The sequence below is a fragment of the Vicia villosa genome, unplaced genomic scaffold, assembly GCF_029867415.1.
Source record: "Vicia villosa cultivar HV-30 ecotype Madison, WI unplaced genomic scaffold, Vvil1.0 ctg.001102F_1_1, whole genome shotgun sequence".
Taxonomy (NCBI): domain Eukaryota; kingdom Viridiplantae; phylum Streptophyta; class Magnoliopsida; order Fabales; family Fabaceae; genus Vicia; species Vicia villosa.
In genome coordinates, this window is record NW_026705480.1 from 453043 (window position 1) to 470237 (window position 17195).

Consider the following 17195-nt stretch of genomic DNA (forward strand, 5'->3'; position numbering starts at 1 on the left):
GCAAAATCGCTGTTTCAAAATCGAGATTGGCCACTTCAAGGTCGATTATATATTGATTCATGACGGTATGACAGGTGATCCATGGCCAAAAATTCAATTCCAGGGAGGAAGACGAAGGACTGTAATGTGCATCTCGTTTTGTAACAATTGGTTGTCATTATATGTTTAATAGATTATTGTGTAAACAGCAATCGAAAGGAGTCCAGTTGGTAAAAGCATATGGTGCGTTACCCCAAGAACCAGGACTCGATTCCTGGAAAGGGGGTAGTTTTGCTCTTTTTTCTCTTCCCCACAGGTGCAGCAATCATGTACGTGCATGCTTAGAATGCGCCCTCGCTCAGCACCATCAGATGCACATCAAGCAAAATCCAACGTACCAATGGCTGAAGTTCCACCGTGGAGCTTCATAGGTGCATCACACGGAATCACTGCCAGGTTTTTTTATATATATTGTTTTTTTATTTAGTTATTAGGATTTAGGTTTAATTACTTAGGTTTAATTAACTTAATTAGGATTTATGTAATTTAACTTTGATAATTAGGGTAGATATTAAATTATGTTTTAGGATTATAATATTTTTCCCGATTATTTTGATTATTCGATTATTCGAATTAATTAATTTTAATTATTGCCAACCGCAAAAAAACCTATAAAGGTTTATAACATCAGGGTTCGCCCAATCCCATTGGCCGCTCGGCCGAAGTCTTTGGATTTAATTTATTATTCGTTCCGACTAAATCTATTGGTCGCAATGGTTAATAATCGATTAATTATTTAATCAAATCCAATAATTGAAATAAAATCCAACTAAAATTCGATTAAATGGCTGCAACTATCTTATTGGTTGTGGTGATTAATCTTGCCTTATTATTTAATTAAATTTGTTATTATTTGTAGTCGTGTTAATCGATTATGAGAGGTAACAATATAAAACGCGAAGATTCATAAAATAATAAAATACAATAAGTTGTTATCAGTGATAATCGAATTGATCGATTTGAATTGGTAACAATGCAAACCCTTAATCTTTTAACTATGGTGATCAAACCTATTGATCATTGCGGTTAATTGTGCCAAATCGGGGTTGTACGCCCCAAACCCTAATATAATTCTAAACTCCATTCAATTTACAAAACAAACCAAACTGCGATAGGCTGGCCAAAAAGCCTCTAAAAAACACATCTAATCAAATTCAACTCTAAGGGGCGTACAACCCTCCCCGAACTACGTAGACTCTGATCCTCCCTAAGGAGGTACGTAGGCACTTGGCAACAAGGCGAGTCCCCCACCCTAAAATCTCAATTTTCCCCTTATTCATTTCCCTACCTTAATACTCTTAGCCATCAAACCTTTGCCTTAGATTCAAAGCCAATAGGAAAGGGTTGAGGGTGCCTAACACCTTCCCTCGACCTGAACATAGTAACTTACCCTGATCTCTATACTGCGTAGGGTTTCCTATTCGCCCTTCAGAATAGGTGGCGACTCTCTAAGTTAAAATTTTAGGCAGGTTGCTACACCCATAAACAGGCGCGCAAGGATTGGATTGGTTGGTCAACCCACGCGCTCTCTCTCCCTTCGCCATTGGTTCAAACACAACGCATATGGCAAGAAGGAATCTCATGTGACTTAAAGGGCATGGGATCGATTCCCAGTCCCTACATTGTTTTTTTAGTGAGTTAAACTGCAGGATCACGTGTTTGCTACCTGAAAGAGACCATGATGCACCCTCTAATATTCACCTTCAGATCATTACCAGCTCAAGATCAAACGCTCTAGAAACGCACGCATATCATGGACTCTCCCAGCGCGCCACACTAGATCAGCTATGTGATTTTTCAATTTCTTTTTACTTTTTATTACATAGACTCTTTTTTTTCTTATTTTGTTTAGAACAAAGTTGTTTTATCACATAAACTTTTTCTTTTTATTTTGAACAAAATTATTTTATTACATAATAATTTTATAACCATTTATTTATTTAATCGAAAACTTGTTTTTTCTCGTAATATCAAATTTTCTTTACAATAATAATGTAATTTCTTAAACCTTGATTTTATTTTATGCCTTAAACTCTGATTTCTTCATGATCATTAATCACTGTTAGGTAGATGTTGTCCATTAACTTAGTATCCTTGTAGTTGTTGGGGACTTTAATACACTAACCTTTATTTTTCATTCTTAATATTTTCAGGGTTAATCAAAGGTTTTTCAGCTACGCGCCCCACCAATCGAAAGCTAAGTTTTTTTAATTCTTTTCTTATTTAAATATTATTTTAATTTTAATTTTTCCCTTTTGCCCAAAATAGGGTTTACTTCATATGTTAAGGAACTTCTCTTACACTCATCCCATTATTTTTCTGTTAATTCTCAGGTGATCAGAGTCAATCAAGGGTTCGAGGAAGATCAAGGTTCAAGATCAAGATGATAAAACTAACTATTGAATCCTCTTATTCTTCCGCCTTTTATTTTCCCCCATCCCCGCAGGTGTTTATTGTAATAGCGTAGGGAATTTTATTTCTGCTTTTATTTTAATTGTGTGGTTAGTAATTTAGGGAGTGATAACCATGAACTGAATTAGCATCACTAAATTATAAGATAAATATAATTGAACTTAATCACGTGATTGTTGCACCCACACACCTTTAGGGTAATCCCTCTTGTTGCCTGTTGCCTTATTAGTTGCTGCCTTGTTGCCTTAATTTTGTTGCCTAAAAATAGTCAAGTCCCTCGATTCCGAGGATACCTAAAGCAAATGTTGCCCTCAGTTCATTCATCATCAATTTTGTCCCTCGATGTTGCCTCGGTAAATGATGATTTGTCCCCATTGCTAAGGTATCCTCGCCTGTTGCCTAAAGGTTAAAATGACTATTATATTCTTCCCTTAGACTACCTGCCCTCTTTATGGTAGGGCCAGTCTTATGGAGAACGATTATTCTCGATGACCCTTCACATCCAATTGAAAGACTTCCTGCCCTCTCATGGTATGGATAGACTCTTTCGCTCGAAAGTCTAAAAGAACAACTTTTCTAACTTAGGGTAGTTGCTACTAATTGCTTGCTCTGAATTCAAATCTTTTTCCCACTCTTTTCAAATCAAATTTAAAAATACTACACTTATTTACAAGCTAAAGTTCTTATTCAAACTTTTTCTCAATCTTTTTAAACGATTCAAACAAGTGAGCCAAGCAATTAAGAGCCCATGGATAACCATGGATACAAAGGGTGCCTTACACCTTCCCTTTGTATAACTTACCCCCCGAACTCAAAATCTTTTCAAAAGGTCTTTCCTGTTCTTTTAGCCTTTCCAATTGGATAAAATAAAAGTCGGTGGCGACTCTTGCTATCCGCAACATTTCGATAAAGTCAGTTCACCGTATGACAACAAGTCAAAAAGGCATGCCTACAAGACTACGAGATTCTAAGTTGTTCTCAGATAATGAAGTAAACGATAATGGTGATCTCGTCTATTTTATACTCATGGTTGAATCTGAACCTGTGAAAATGGAGGAGACCTTGAGTGATCCAAAGTGGATATGTGCTATGAAGAAAGATCTGGAGTTAATTGAGAAAAATAAGACATGAAAATTAGTTGATCTACCGAATGGAAATAAGCCAATTGGTGTAAGATGGGTGTACAAAATGAAGGCAAATCCCAAGGGTGAAATAATCAAACATAAGGCTTGATTAGTTGCAAAGATGTTTTTGCAAAGAGAATGCATAAACTTTGAAGAAGTATTTGCGCCGGTGGCTAGAATTGAATCCATTAGGCTAGTTGTTGGTATTCCAAATAACAACAATTGGACCATCTACCAAATGGGTGTCAAATATGTGTTTTTGAACGACCCTTTAGAAAAGGAGTTATATATGGCACAACTACTTAGTTTGGTTGGGAAAAATCAAAAATCCAAGTTCTATAGATTGAAATGCATTGTACGGGCTGAAGCAAGCACCAAGTGTTTGGAAAAAAAGAGTTAAAGGACTTCTAAAAGAGATAGGACTTGATAAATGTGTATCTGAACATGTTGTGTATATGAAGAAGGATGCAAGCAAATGAGTGATCATCCTATGTCTATATGTTGATGATTAATTGATTACGGGCGATAATAAAGGTTACATTGTTGAGTTCAAGGATGATTTAATGAAGGAGATTGAAATGACCGACCTTGGTCTCATGATATATTTCCTTGACATTGAGTTTCATAAGTCCAAAAAGGGAGTGCCCGTGCATCAAAGAAGGTATGCTCTTGAGATATTGAAGAAGTTCAAAATGGAGCATTGTAATGTGGCAATTACCCCTACAGAGCCAATATTGCACCTGTCAAACAATGAAGACGTGAAATTCTGGTATAACAGATCCAAATGTCTTGAAAGATGTCGAGACATGTGATCTGTCTGTTAGAACTAGAATTGTTCTGATCAATATTCTTGTTTTGATGATAACAGTATATATGAATCTTGTATAAGACAATGTGGTACTCTAATCTTTTGCATTTTCCATTTCAGGAAATATATAAAGAGTATGCACAATTTAGCGCTCAGAAGCACTGACTAAGAAGGTTCTGGATGGCTACATCAGAACATGCTCTGGCAAGACATCAGAAGATGGTCAAGCAGAATCAAAACATGAACTATGAAGCATCAGAAGAACATGAAGTCAGAAGCAGAAGCACTGAAGTTCTTATGGTATCACGCTCAAGCTCTTCAAAGTCAGAAGACAAGAAGATGCTCTGCACCAAGCTGATTGACTCTGATATTCAAAAGTTGTATTCACAAATCTGAGTTCAGAAGCAAGTACAAGATGACAGGCTATTAAGTCCAATCTCTGACTGACAAAAGGAATGTTAGAAGTTACAAAAGGCAAAGTCAGTAAAAGCAGCAAAAGCATGGCTCGAGGTAGTTGACAAAAGTGTGAAACATTAAATGCAAAGATGTACTATTCACGCAATGCATTAAATGCAACCTAACGGTCATCTTCTCAAACGCCTATAAATATGGAAGTTTTGATCAGAAGCAGCTAACCAACAATTGTGAAATATACCAAAACGCTGTCAAAATCAAAGCTCACGAACTTCATCTTCAACCTCACAAACTCTTGTAATATTTAGTGAGTGTTAAGCTTAGAACTTAAGAGAAATATCACTGTTGTGATTATAGATTTATAAGAAGCAATTCAAACTCTTGTAAACTTTATTTTTACATTGATTGTAAAAGGTTCCTAGAGTGATCAGTGTGATCAGTGGACTCTAGAAGACTTAGAGGTTATCTAAGTGGTGATTTCCTAGAGTGATCAAGTTGTGATCTGTATACTCTAAAAGACTTAGAGGTTATCTAAGTGGAAAACCATTGTAATCAGTTGGATTAGTGGATTAAATCCTCAGTTGAGGTTAATCACTCTAAGGAGGTGGACTGGAGTAGTTACGTTAACAACGAACCAGGATAAAAATAATTGTGTTCATTGTTTTTATCTTACAGGTTTTTAAAGTCACACTTATTCAACCCCCCCCCTTTCTAAGTGTTTTTCTATCCTTCACTGTCAAGAAACATAAGCAAGGTATATACGCAGATTTATGCCAAACTGAAAGATAAATGACACAAGTAATTGTTGACCCAGTTCGGTGAAATCACACCTACTCCGGGGGCATACCAAGCCAGGAATGAAGTCCACTATCAGCAATATTAATTCAGAGGTAAACTAGTCCCAAGTTTACAACCCCTCACTTAATCCCTACCCAATGACCCTTCTACCTAGGTCCTTCCTAGATATGGAATATCCCCATCCCACTTTCAATCATCCCAATAATATTGTACAGTTCTCCAGTCCCAGGAGCTGTAGCAACAACCTAATATCCAACGCATTCTGATCCCACAGATAAGCAGTTTGGAAGACATACTTCCATGACAATCCCTAGCCAAGACTCTTGACTATGACCACGAACTTGGAGTTACTTCAAAGCTTCCTCCAAGAACAATACTCCCGTTTCCTACAGGCTTCGAGGATCACAATGGTAACCTTCCCAAAGCCTGGGAGGTTTACCTCGACAAACCCTAAAGATTACATCTTTTCTACTCGGTGGTTGTATTTTTTTTCTTAGGTTACAATGCTTCTATTTATAACCTATTCCCAACTGGATTTGGGCCTTCAATCACAGCATATTCGCTGTTACAATATAGCAATAACTTCTGCTACATACAAGATCTTCAATCTGTTAGTTTCTGAGAATATCTCTATAATTAGAAACTATATAATCTTCAAATATTCTGATTTGATTCTTCTGAATGATTCTTTAAGTCTTCTTATTGATTCTTCAGACCTGTTAAATAATATATCATGCCTTTATTTGATTTGCACAATATCCCTGAATATTCTACATTCTTCAGTAGTAATTAAATCACACAGATTTAATTAGAACTCTTCTCTTCAGCTCAAGCATGATGTCGTAACATCCCATGTGACATGTTATTCCAGATGTTGAATTACTCCAACATAACACGTTCTATCATTTCAATGGGACTCTTCGTTGTACCTGTTGTGCTTTGTACCTGTTTTCTATTTGCAAGTTTTACATCTTATGATTTCATATAGTTTATCCAAACATAAAATCCAATTACATAATTCAGAGAATTAACAAGACGAGTAAGATATTAATCCAACGAAGTATGGTAGGCTAATTGGATCATTTCAATGCTTGTGCAATACTAGACCAAATTTAGAATTTAGTGTTGGCATGGTGAGTAGATTTATGGGGAAGCCAAAGAAATCACACTTGGTAGTAGTCAAGAGAATTTTGAGATACATCAATGTTCGATTGGATGCATAATTCTATTTCCCGCAATAGATAAAGGTAGAAGTTGCAAATTGCTTCATTATACCAACTCAAACTGGTGTGGAGATAAAGATGGCAAAAAATCCATTGTTTGGTACATCTTTATGTATGGAGAAAATTCAATCTATTGGTTTTCTAAGATGGAATCAATTATGGCGCTCTCTTCTTGTAAGGCCAAGTACATTGCATCGTCCATGCGTGCGTGTCAAGTTGTATGTTTGATGCATTGGATGAAGGAGTTGTGCAACGAAGAGTATGAAACTGAGGCTTTTATGATAAATAATGTTTCTACTATAAACTGTGCTAAGAAACCCATTGCACTTGGGAGAAGAAAACATATATAGATGATATTTCACTACTTGAGAGAGTTTATAAGTGAAGGCAAATTGAAGTTATGGTATTGCAAAAGTGAAAACCAAGTGGCCGATTTGCTAACCAAAGGAGTAACAATTGAAATATTCAAGAGGTTGTTGAAGCACATGAGTATGGAACACTTGGAAGACTTGAATTAAGGTTGTGTGTTGAGAATATAGTGTAATTCATGAAATTGTAATTGATTACAGCAGAAGTATAACCGATTACATCCCTTCTAATATTTCTCATATATTTATTTTTAGGAGCTAATCTTTTCTATTAAAGTTATAAGAGAAAATTTTATCAACAAAAATTAACTAAATACATGATTTTTTTATAAAGCATTATTTTATACTTAAGATTGGAATGAGTATTATTTATTATGATATTTATTAAATAGTCTCATTGCGTGATTAAAAATTTTAATATGTCTACTTAATAATATAATATTTTATTATTGTAAAATCTATTTAATTATAAAAATAGAATCAATTAGAGAAAATAACATTGTTCATACGCACCATTAGAGAAATATGGAGTAACATATCTTTAGTTAGTCATATACATAGGATTTTACTCTTATACATAGAGGAGGAAATAAGTGTGCATATAAACTAGCTAGTCATGGTCATATGATACTGGATTTTTTATGGTGGGAGGCTCTACCTCATTTAATTTACAATGACGTATATATTTGATTTGTCTTTCTTTATATTTGCTTGATATGCGGTTTGGAGGTTGGGCCAGGGGTAGGGATGCTCAAATTAACCGGTTTGACGATTTATCTATAACCATATTCATATCCGGTTATAAAGAACCGGTTTATTTTAATTTGGTTTTTCAACCAATCCATTTTAAAAATTATTTGGATATCCATAACCAATTAGCTGGATAACCACAACCAAATAAAATATCCAATATGATCCAAAGCCCAAAAACCTAATCACATTCACGTTTCTCTCTTCTCCTTTCTCTCAATTGAAAACCCAATCCCCGAAACACTATTCTCTCTTCTCCATTCTCGATGAATTTCGGTTCCGTCAATATCGTTTTTGACGATTCTCTCTTCTCCATTCTCGATCATTCCGGTTCCATCAATATCGTTATTGACGTTTCTCTCTTCTCCATTTTCGATCGATTTAGGTTCCATCAAAATAGTTTTTGTGCTCTTTCATTCTCAATTTGTGGAAGGAATGAATAAATCAACCCAGGTAAATATATTCATTTTCGAATTTTGTTTCGATTTGCTTGCTCTGAATATTTGTTGTGTTTGAATTTTTGCATTTGCATTTTTTTCTGTGTGCTATATAATTGTATTTGAATTTCGTTTCAATTCGATTTGATTTGCTTGCTCTGAATATTTGTTGTGTTTGAATTTCTGCATTTGCATTTTTTCTATGTGCTATATAATTGTATTTAAATTTCGATTCGATTTACTTGCTCTGAATATTTGTTGTGTTTGAATTTTTGCATTTGCATTTTTTCTGTGTGCTATATAATTGTATTTGAATTTCGTTTCAATTCGATTCGATTTGCTTGTTATGAATATTTGTTGTGTTTGAATTTCTGTATTTGAATTTTTTGTATACTTTCTGTATTTGAATATTTGTTCAAAAGCTTTTGTATACTTTCTACCATTAAACTCAGCCATATGCTGAATTGATTTGACATTTGGTTGGTCTTTTCAAAGCAGGAAATGTCTGAATCGAATCTTATGACGGATGAGACAACACAAAGCTTGGGAACTACTTCTACTCGAGCACCATCCCATCGAAGAAACAAATGTGAAGGATAGAAAAACACTTAGAAAGGGGGGGTTTAAATAACTGTGACTTTAAAAACTTGTAAGATAAAAACAATGAACACAATTATTTTTATCCTGGTTCGTTGTTAACGAAACTACTCCAGTCCACCCCCTTAGAGTGATTTACCTCAACTGAGAATTTAATCCACTAATGCAACTGATTACAATGGTTATCCACTTAGAAAACTTCTAAGTCTTCTAGAGTATACAGATCACAACTTGATCACTCTAGGAAATCACCACTTAGAAAACTTCTAGAGTCTTCTGATTACACTGATCACTCTAGCAACCTTTTACAATCAACGTAAAAATAATGTTTACAAGAGTATGAATTGCTTCTTATAAAGCTATAATCACAACAGTGATATTTCTCTTAAGTTCTAAGGTTAACACTCACTAAATATTGCAAGAGTTTGTGAGGTTGAAGATGAAGTTCGTGAGCTTTGAATTTGACAGCGTTTTGGTATTTTGCGCAAGAGTTCTCTAGCTGCTTCTGATCAGAACTTCTATATATAGGCGTTGGAGAGAAGATGACCGTTGGGTTGCATTTAATGCTTTGCATGAATAGTACAGCTTTGCATTTAATGTTTCACACTTTTGTCAACTACCTCGAGCCATGCTTTTCCTGCTTTTACTAACTTTTCCTTTTGTAGCTTCTAACGTTCCTTTTGTTAGTCAGAGATTAGACTTAATAGCCTGTCATCTTGTACTCGCTTCTGAACTCAGATTTGTAGATACAATGTTTGAATATCAGAGTCAATCAGCTTGGTGCAGAGCATCTTCTTGTCTTCTGACTTTGAAGAGCTTGAGCGTGATACCATTCAGAACTTCAGTGCTTTTGCTTCTGACTTCATGTTCTTCTGATGCTTCATAGTCCATGTTCTGATTCTGCTTGACCATCTTCTGATGTCTTGCCAGAGCATGTTCAGATGTAGCCATCCAGAACCTTCTGAGTCAGTGCTTCTGAGCGCTGAATTGTGCATACTCTTTATGTATTTCCTAAAATGGAAAATGCAAAGGATTAGAGTACCACATTGTCTTATACGAAATTCATATATACTGTTATCATCAAAACATAAAATATTGATCAGAACAAATCTTGTTCTAACAAAATCTTCTGTTTGGACTCACTTCACTCCTGATTTAGGCTTAATTGGTATAGCTAGATGCAACTATTGTGGCTCCAAGCTTAAGTGCAATAATGGAACGTCTTTCATGGTTGCTCATTCAAAGACTTGCAAGAGTAAAAGATTGAAAACAACAAATGTGTCTTCCCCTTCAACAATGGTGTTAGTCAAAATTTGACCAAGAGAAATGTCAAAAGGCAGTGGTTGACATGATTGTGGAAATGGAGCTTCCGTATATGTTTGCGGATAATAAAGCTTTTCGTCGTTGTTTGAATGTATTTCAGCCAAGATATATTCCAATCTCGCGAAGCACTGTAGCACGTGATGTTTTGTCTTTGTGGGATTTTGAAAGGGAAAAATTGAAGAGCTTTCTTTCCCAACATTGTCGAAGTGTGTGCCTTACCACAGATGGTTGAACTTCATGTCAAAACATGAGCTATATGTGCATAACAGCACATTTTATAGATAGTAATTGGACACTGCACAAGAAGATTTTGAATTTCGTTCAAGTCTTAAGCCATTCAGGAGAAGTAATGGCAAATACGATTACACAATGCTTGGATAATTGGGGGTTGAACAATGTTTTGAGTGTGACAGTTGACAATGCATCATTAAATGATCGCGAGATTGAAAATCTCAAAAGGAGGATAATTTTGAGAAAGAATTTGATTCTGAATGGAAATCACTTTCATACAAGATGTTGTGCACACATCATGAATTTAGTGGTTAAAGAAGGTCTAAAAGAAATTGATATTTTAATTTCTAGAATCAAGGGTGCTGTTAAGTATGTTAAGTCTTCTCCGAGTCGAGAACATAAGTTTTTGGAATCTGTTAGGAGTAGACATATTAAATACAAGGGTAGTGTTCAATTCGATTGTGATACTCAATGGAATTCAACATATGACATGTTAAAGGATTCTCTACAACTTCAAATAGCATTTGTTGAGTTTGAGATTATTGATGCTAAGTATTGTGAAGAACTTGAGAAAGGGAGTGGCATTCCTACCGCTTTAGATTGGGAGAAAGCACGTGAGGTCGCTCAATTTTTGGAAATTTTTAAGGCTTCCACTTTTCGCATATCAGGTTCAAAATATGTGACAAGTAATATGTACTTGGCAGAGGTATTTTCAATTGGTTTGGCTATAAAAAACATGTGCGCATCTAAAGAGCCATCTTTAGCTCATATAAGGAATATAGCTTTAAAGATGAAGGAGAAATATGATAAGTATTGGGGAAGTCCTAAGAAATTGAACATGTTGTTGTTAATTTCTTTTGTGTTAGATCCTAGGAAAATATTGGTGTATGCTTGTTGGTTTATCAAAAAGAACTTTGATAAACAAAATGCTGAAATCTTGAAGAATAAATTAGAATCGGAAATAACCGTGGCGTATCGCTGAGGCCATGGTTTGGCCACGGAAATCCAACGGTGGAGTATACGGCCGTGGCCTAAAGTAAAGTCCACGGTTTTTTGGTATAGACCACACCTTTTTGACAACCGTGGCTTTTTTAGGCCACGGTTTAGGTAGCTTGATTAAGGCCGCGGTTTGTATTTGCCATGACTACAAAACTGTGGCTATATGGTAAAGCCATGGTTTCAATTTAACGTTTACGATACAATTCTGGTTCAAGATATAGCCACGGTTTGGTTATGACCACATATTTAAAACCGTTGTTATATGTTATGCTTTCTAAACCATTTATCTTGCCACGGTTTAATATAAATTTAATGTAAATAAATTTAGTGGCTTATATTAATCCAACACAACAATCACTTGCGCCAATTTTAAAGAATTTAAAATTTGATTACTATAATTTTATGAATACAAATTATTTTATTGTCTACACATCAATGACAATAGCATCGGTATATGATTGACTAAGTACATTATATATCTAATAAACGTGAACTAAAACTAAATAATAAAAACTTGAGTGACAATGACTTTAGATATGCAGAAGACGTAGTTTAAAACTTGAGTGACAAAGACTTTCGTGATGAAATCACTCAATTCACCACTAAATTCCACCCCTATAAGACCACCTCCAATAACCACACAGTGCAGAAGACGTTTCTTTTCTTCTTCAGATATGCCTGTTAAAATGAAAACATTTTAGCTTAGCCTTCAGAAAACAATTGAAAACTGCATAATTATTATAAACTAGTATGGATATGAAGCACCAACCTGGATTTTCAGAAAGCATCAGGTTAAGAAGAAGTCTCTTCCTTATTTCTTGAGCATGATTCACTTCACGAAGACAAAAGGCAAGTTCCTTAACTCCCTTGATACCAAAAGTTGAAGGCTCAACTCCAGATGCAATTACAAGCTCGTCATATGCAACTTTAAATTGGTAAGGCTCTCTAGACAATCCACCGTTGGTAACTGCCTCGCAGTATACCTGTTGAAATTAAGGTTAATTATGCATTTCACGAGAAAAAAAACTTTGTATATACACAAATCATTAGTCTATCAAAATTTGACATTAAACATTCCATAGTAACAATATAGTTATTCTAAAAGAGGGGTAAATCATTTTACTCACTTCGTGTTTGTTTGTGTCAATGGTAGTGCAGGAAGCTAGAAAGAAATGTGAATTGGGATCCTTTGAAAGTGCATCCTATATACTGCCAATAGGCTCGGCAACAGACCTGAATTCAAGTGTACCAACACATTAGCACCATTAAACTGGACACTCTATAATGAACATTACAGTTAGAAGATTCTAACAATTAGTACCACTTACGGCAAGCTCACAAGTTTGAAGCAGAAGTTATTTATAATCAAACAATACACATTGCAATATATATTCCTTTTAGAAGTTTTATCCAATAATGAATGCTAACAAATGCTATAAGATCTTCTAAAATAGATCAAGATCTTCCACAATAGGACACTCACAAACTCTTCCCCTAAAAGTATCCTGCTAAACAATAAAATGTTCAATATGCAGCTAATCATAGAAAAACGATGTACGATTAACCCTCAGAATCATTCTCCAATTTTATAAAAAATTAAACGGTAGGGAAAAATCAACTAGAACAAGGTATAGGGAATAATCAAATTTGGATATGCATCAAGGCATCTGATGTTCACTGGATCAACAGAGGTCTTCGAAGCTATGGAATCTATGCATCTTCCGACAATCTTTAGATCCTCGGACCAAGGGAAAAGTGATTTAGCAGTTTGGAGAACAATTATAGAATCCTTCCAGCTACGAAAGATACTCGAGGTAAGAAACACATCAATGATAACATGCAATAAAGTTCTTAACATTTTCTCATGCATATAACAAAAACATCTATAAACAAGAAAAGAAACCAAAAAATATTTGAACAGGAAGGAATAGTCTCTTACACTCACAGTGTGAATCTGTTGCTTCATGTATCCATTCTCATAAACCAGATGAGAAACTTGCTTCTGGAAACGGTCATTCTCTTCCATTAACAACTTGTTCATTGCAGAATCCTTACCTTCCTCTTTGGTGGAACAGGTATATCCTTCCCCTTTGGAGGAGCAGGTATATCCTTCCTGTTTGACGGAACAGGTAAACCCTTCCTCTTTATCAGAACAGGCATACCCTTCCTCTTTCCCATGTTGATTTTCTTTTTGGGATATCTCGAAGTTTCATCCACGAATGCACCGAGTTTCCGGAACTTAAGCATGCGATCTTTTAATAGGTCTTCTGTGCTCAACTTGGTGAGTTCCTACACAATGAACAAGCCAAGGTTTCTAATCAGAATATTCTTCAACATTTTTTATTTCGGAGAACACACTATAACAGTAATACTTACATACACAGCTTTATTGATTGCTTTTTTAATCTGTTGAGAGGTCCAATTTGGATCGACATGTGCACCACCGAGGGGCTCCTATTGAAAAGAAAAGGAAACTCTACTTAGATTCCATTTCATAGAGAATGATATTATTAATCTATACATTGTACAGAGGAAACTACAAAACTAGAACAAATCAAAGCATGAGTAGAAGGTTCGGAAAATTTTCCCCAGCACTGAATACTTGTTACAGATGCTTTACCATGGCATGGTTGATATATACAAATAAGATTATTACCGGTATAATGCCATCTGCAATTTGCAATCTGCACAATTCAGGTGTTGTAATCCTCAGTTTCCGAGCAGCCTGCAAGGATGAAATAAATAATTGAATATATAAATTGTAAAACGAAACGTTCAAGTATCGATTTTGTATATATATACCTTTGGAACAGCTTTAGCGCTCTTCCACAAGATTGCAGCACATGCCTCCAGACTATATCATGTAATAAATAAAGGTTAAACTAGTAGAACAGACACAACATCTTCAACTGGTAAATGATTTGAAATAATAACTCGAGTATCCAGCTATAAACAATATATTTGTTCTGCCTGATAACACTATAGCAAATATATTTGATTTGAGTAAATTTCAAATATTTATATAAAGGAGGAAGTAAGAATAGTATTGATGGAAAGGGTTATAGTTACTATGATTGTGCATGTCCAAGATTAGTTAACTTTATTTTAATAGAGTAATAAGGAGAGAATAGTTAGTTAGAGTTACCGAGAGTATGCTTTCTTCATTTGTTCCATGGAGATTTTCCTTTATTAGCTTTAGAAATCCTTAATCTTCTCAACTTCTCTCTCTCATCAAGTGGTTGTTCAGGTACATCAAGCATAATTTCCCTTAGTCTTTACTGCTTCAAAATTGAAAGGACCTGAAAAAGCATAATCAAATGCATTATTTATAAACAAAAAAGAATTACTAGAATTGAGATTAAGAATAATAATTACCATGTTCATAGAAGAAGCCATCAAAGCTAAAGCCACCAGGTTCACCATTAAGCCAAAGAACAACAAGATCCTGAAAAGGATTACCTTGTGACTCAACAATGCATATTCATGTCATATTCTTGATGCTAGACACTACTACATTAAGAAAAATCCATTACAATTATCATTCTCACTAAACATATTTGACAAGACCATAAAATCAAAACCTATAAATTAAGACATTTTTCCCCTTTTCGTCCAAACCTATAAACTGAACCAAAACAAGATTATATAATAGATAAGCCTCACCTGATTTTCAGGAACCAACTAGACTTGGCAATACACTTCATCAATCACTTCCTCGGCCTGTCAACAAAAATCCAAAACACCCATTGTCTTCTTACATTAGGCATGAGTTTATTATATGAAAACAATTAGAAAATGATTCCTGTCAACGATGTTCCCTTAACAGCCTGTCAACAACTAATCACAAATGATTCTTGTTGAAACTTGGGAAATTGAATACCTGATTAATAAACCGGGCTGCATTTCAATATGATGCTGCATATATAAGAATGCACTATCAAAACCAAATCCAAAAACCCCAAAAAATGGTACTGAAAAAACCCATCTCAAAAACACACTCTTGAATGGAATCTAGCGAATCTCACGTCGGGATTTGTTTTCAGTTCAACATTACTACTGAAACAAAAAGTGTGAAGAACAGAAAATGATTAGGTTTTGAGAAGACAAACCTGTTCAGATTCGTGGTGGTGGTGGTTGCTTTGACGGTTAGGGATTTGAAGCAACACATGTTGGGTCGGTGGATGTTGCGGTGGGGGATGTCATGAATTCGCCGAGCCGTCGAGGGCGTGACCACCTAGGTTTGCTGCGTGGTTCTTGAGACATTCTTTGTAAGTGATTGTTGCAAGGCTGTTGTTGCGGTGGTGGTGGATGTGATGGTGGTTTGTTAAGGTGGTGGTGGTGGCCGGTTGTGGAGGCGTTTGAGGACACCGTTGGACAAAGAAGATAGTTCTGTTGTTGTGGTAGTGGGAGTGGTGATTTTAGGGTTTGGAACAAGAAATCTTTCCAAAGCCTTTCTCTTCAATGATAGTCATTTGTAAGAACTGCAACTTCACTAAACTAAAACTAAACAAAAACAACAAAAATGCTAACAATCATAACCTGCAGCGTTGCAACAAGCATCACAAAGCAACAAGATAACACACCAACATAGATAAAACCTCGCACTCAATAAACACTTACTCACCAAATTACAACATCAACAGACACGCAGCAGACCAAGAAAATGCAGAAGAAGGAGATGAGCTCGAAGAACTGTAGAGAAGAGGAAGAATCGAGTTAAATAGCAAAGTGTATACCTGAGGATCTTCTGTTATTCGTAGCTTTTCTATTTCTTCTTGCAATTTTCGATTTCCATCGTGTAAAATGTAATCACTATTGAATATTGAATTGGGGTTGGTTTTGATTTGGGATTTAGGGTTTTTCATTGTTGTTTGCGTCTTGTTTGATTTCGCTAGAGAGATTGAGAGGATTTCACTGTTGGTGTTGCGTGTGGGTGTGTGGGATCCTTCGAGTTCTAAGAGCTCCTTTCATGGCGGAAAACAATCGAGAGTGGAGAAATAATGCTCTGTTTCGTGTTCATCGAGAGAAGAAGAGTGAGGAGAGACCGGAGAGACCAGTTTGAAACAAAGAGGCGGAGAACACTCGTTTTAGGGTTTCCATAGATAAAGTGTGATGAATAGATAATTTATTAAATTTATGTTTTTATTTTTTTTAATTTAATAAATTAGAAAAGAAAATAATTAAGAGAGGGAAATTAAAAATAAAAGAGGGAAACTAAAAATAAAAGAGGGAAAATCTGGCGGGGTATAATTTTTTGGGCTTGAGCCACAGTTTGAAGTCAAAATTATAGGCCGCGGTTTTACTTTGTGGCTTAAAATATCTGCAGTTAAATAACCGTGGATAGTTGAAGGAAAGGCCACAGTTTCGCAGTCTGGATTCAATGTTTTCAAACATTAGTCTACGCTTATAAAACCCTGGCCAAATCATATATATGGCCACAGTTTCTGAGATGTGGAAAATTTTAGCGTGGCCGTAGGCCAAATTTCTAGTAGTGAAGTAATATGTACTTGGCAGAGGTATTTTCAATTGGTTTGGCTATAAAAAACATGTGCGCATCTAAAGAGCCATCTTTAGCTCATATAAGGAATATAGCTTTAAAGATGAAGGAGAAATATGATAAGTATTGGGGAAGTCCTAAGAAATTGAACATGTTGTTGTTAATTTCTTTTGTG

At 35.4% G+C, this 17195-nt stretch overlaps 1 protein-coding gene across 6 annotated transcripts; it reads right to left on the reverse strand.

Annotated features, from left to right (window-relative positions):
* Window positions 1–11921: 11921 nt before the first annotated feature.
* Window positions 11922–16609, reverse strand: LOC131633265 (acetyl-coenzyme A carboxylase carboxyl transferase subunit alpha, chloroplastic-like). 6 transcript variants are annotated; one of them, XR_009293276.1, is made up of 11 exons: window positions 16260–16609; window positions 15633–16020; window positions 15404–15438; window positions 15187–15243; window positions 14899–14968; window positions 14669–14822; window positions 14326–14377; window positions 14180–14248; window positions 13900–13977; window positions 13463–13812; window positions 12986–13028 (listed from the first exon to the last, which is right to left on the reverse strand). XR_009293276.1 is itself a non-coding variant. In XM_058903977.1 (10 exons), the coding sequence occupies exons 6-10, from the start codon at window positions 14695–14697 to the stop codon at window positions 13561–13563; spliced, it is 480 nt and encodes a 159-aa protein (XP_058759960.1). In that variant the 5' UTR covers window positions 14698–14822; window positions 14899–14968; window positions 15187–15243; window positions 15404–15438; window positions 15633–16020; window positions 16260–16609; the 3' UTR covers window positions 12992–13560. The 6 variants fall into 6 exon arrangements, 1 of the variants encoding a protein (XP_058759960.1); XR_009293275.1 differs by having other exon boundaries at window positions 12992–13319; window positions 13469–13812; XR_009293273.1 differs by having other exon boundaries at window positions 12992–13319.
* Window positions 16610–17195: the final 586 nt, after the last annotated feature.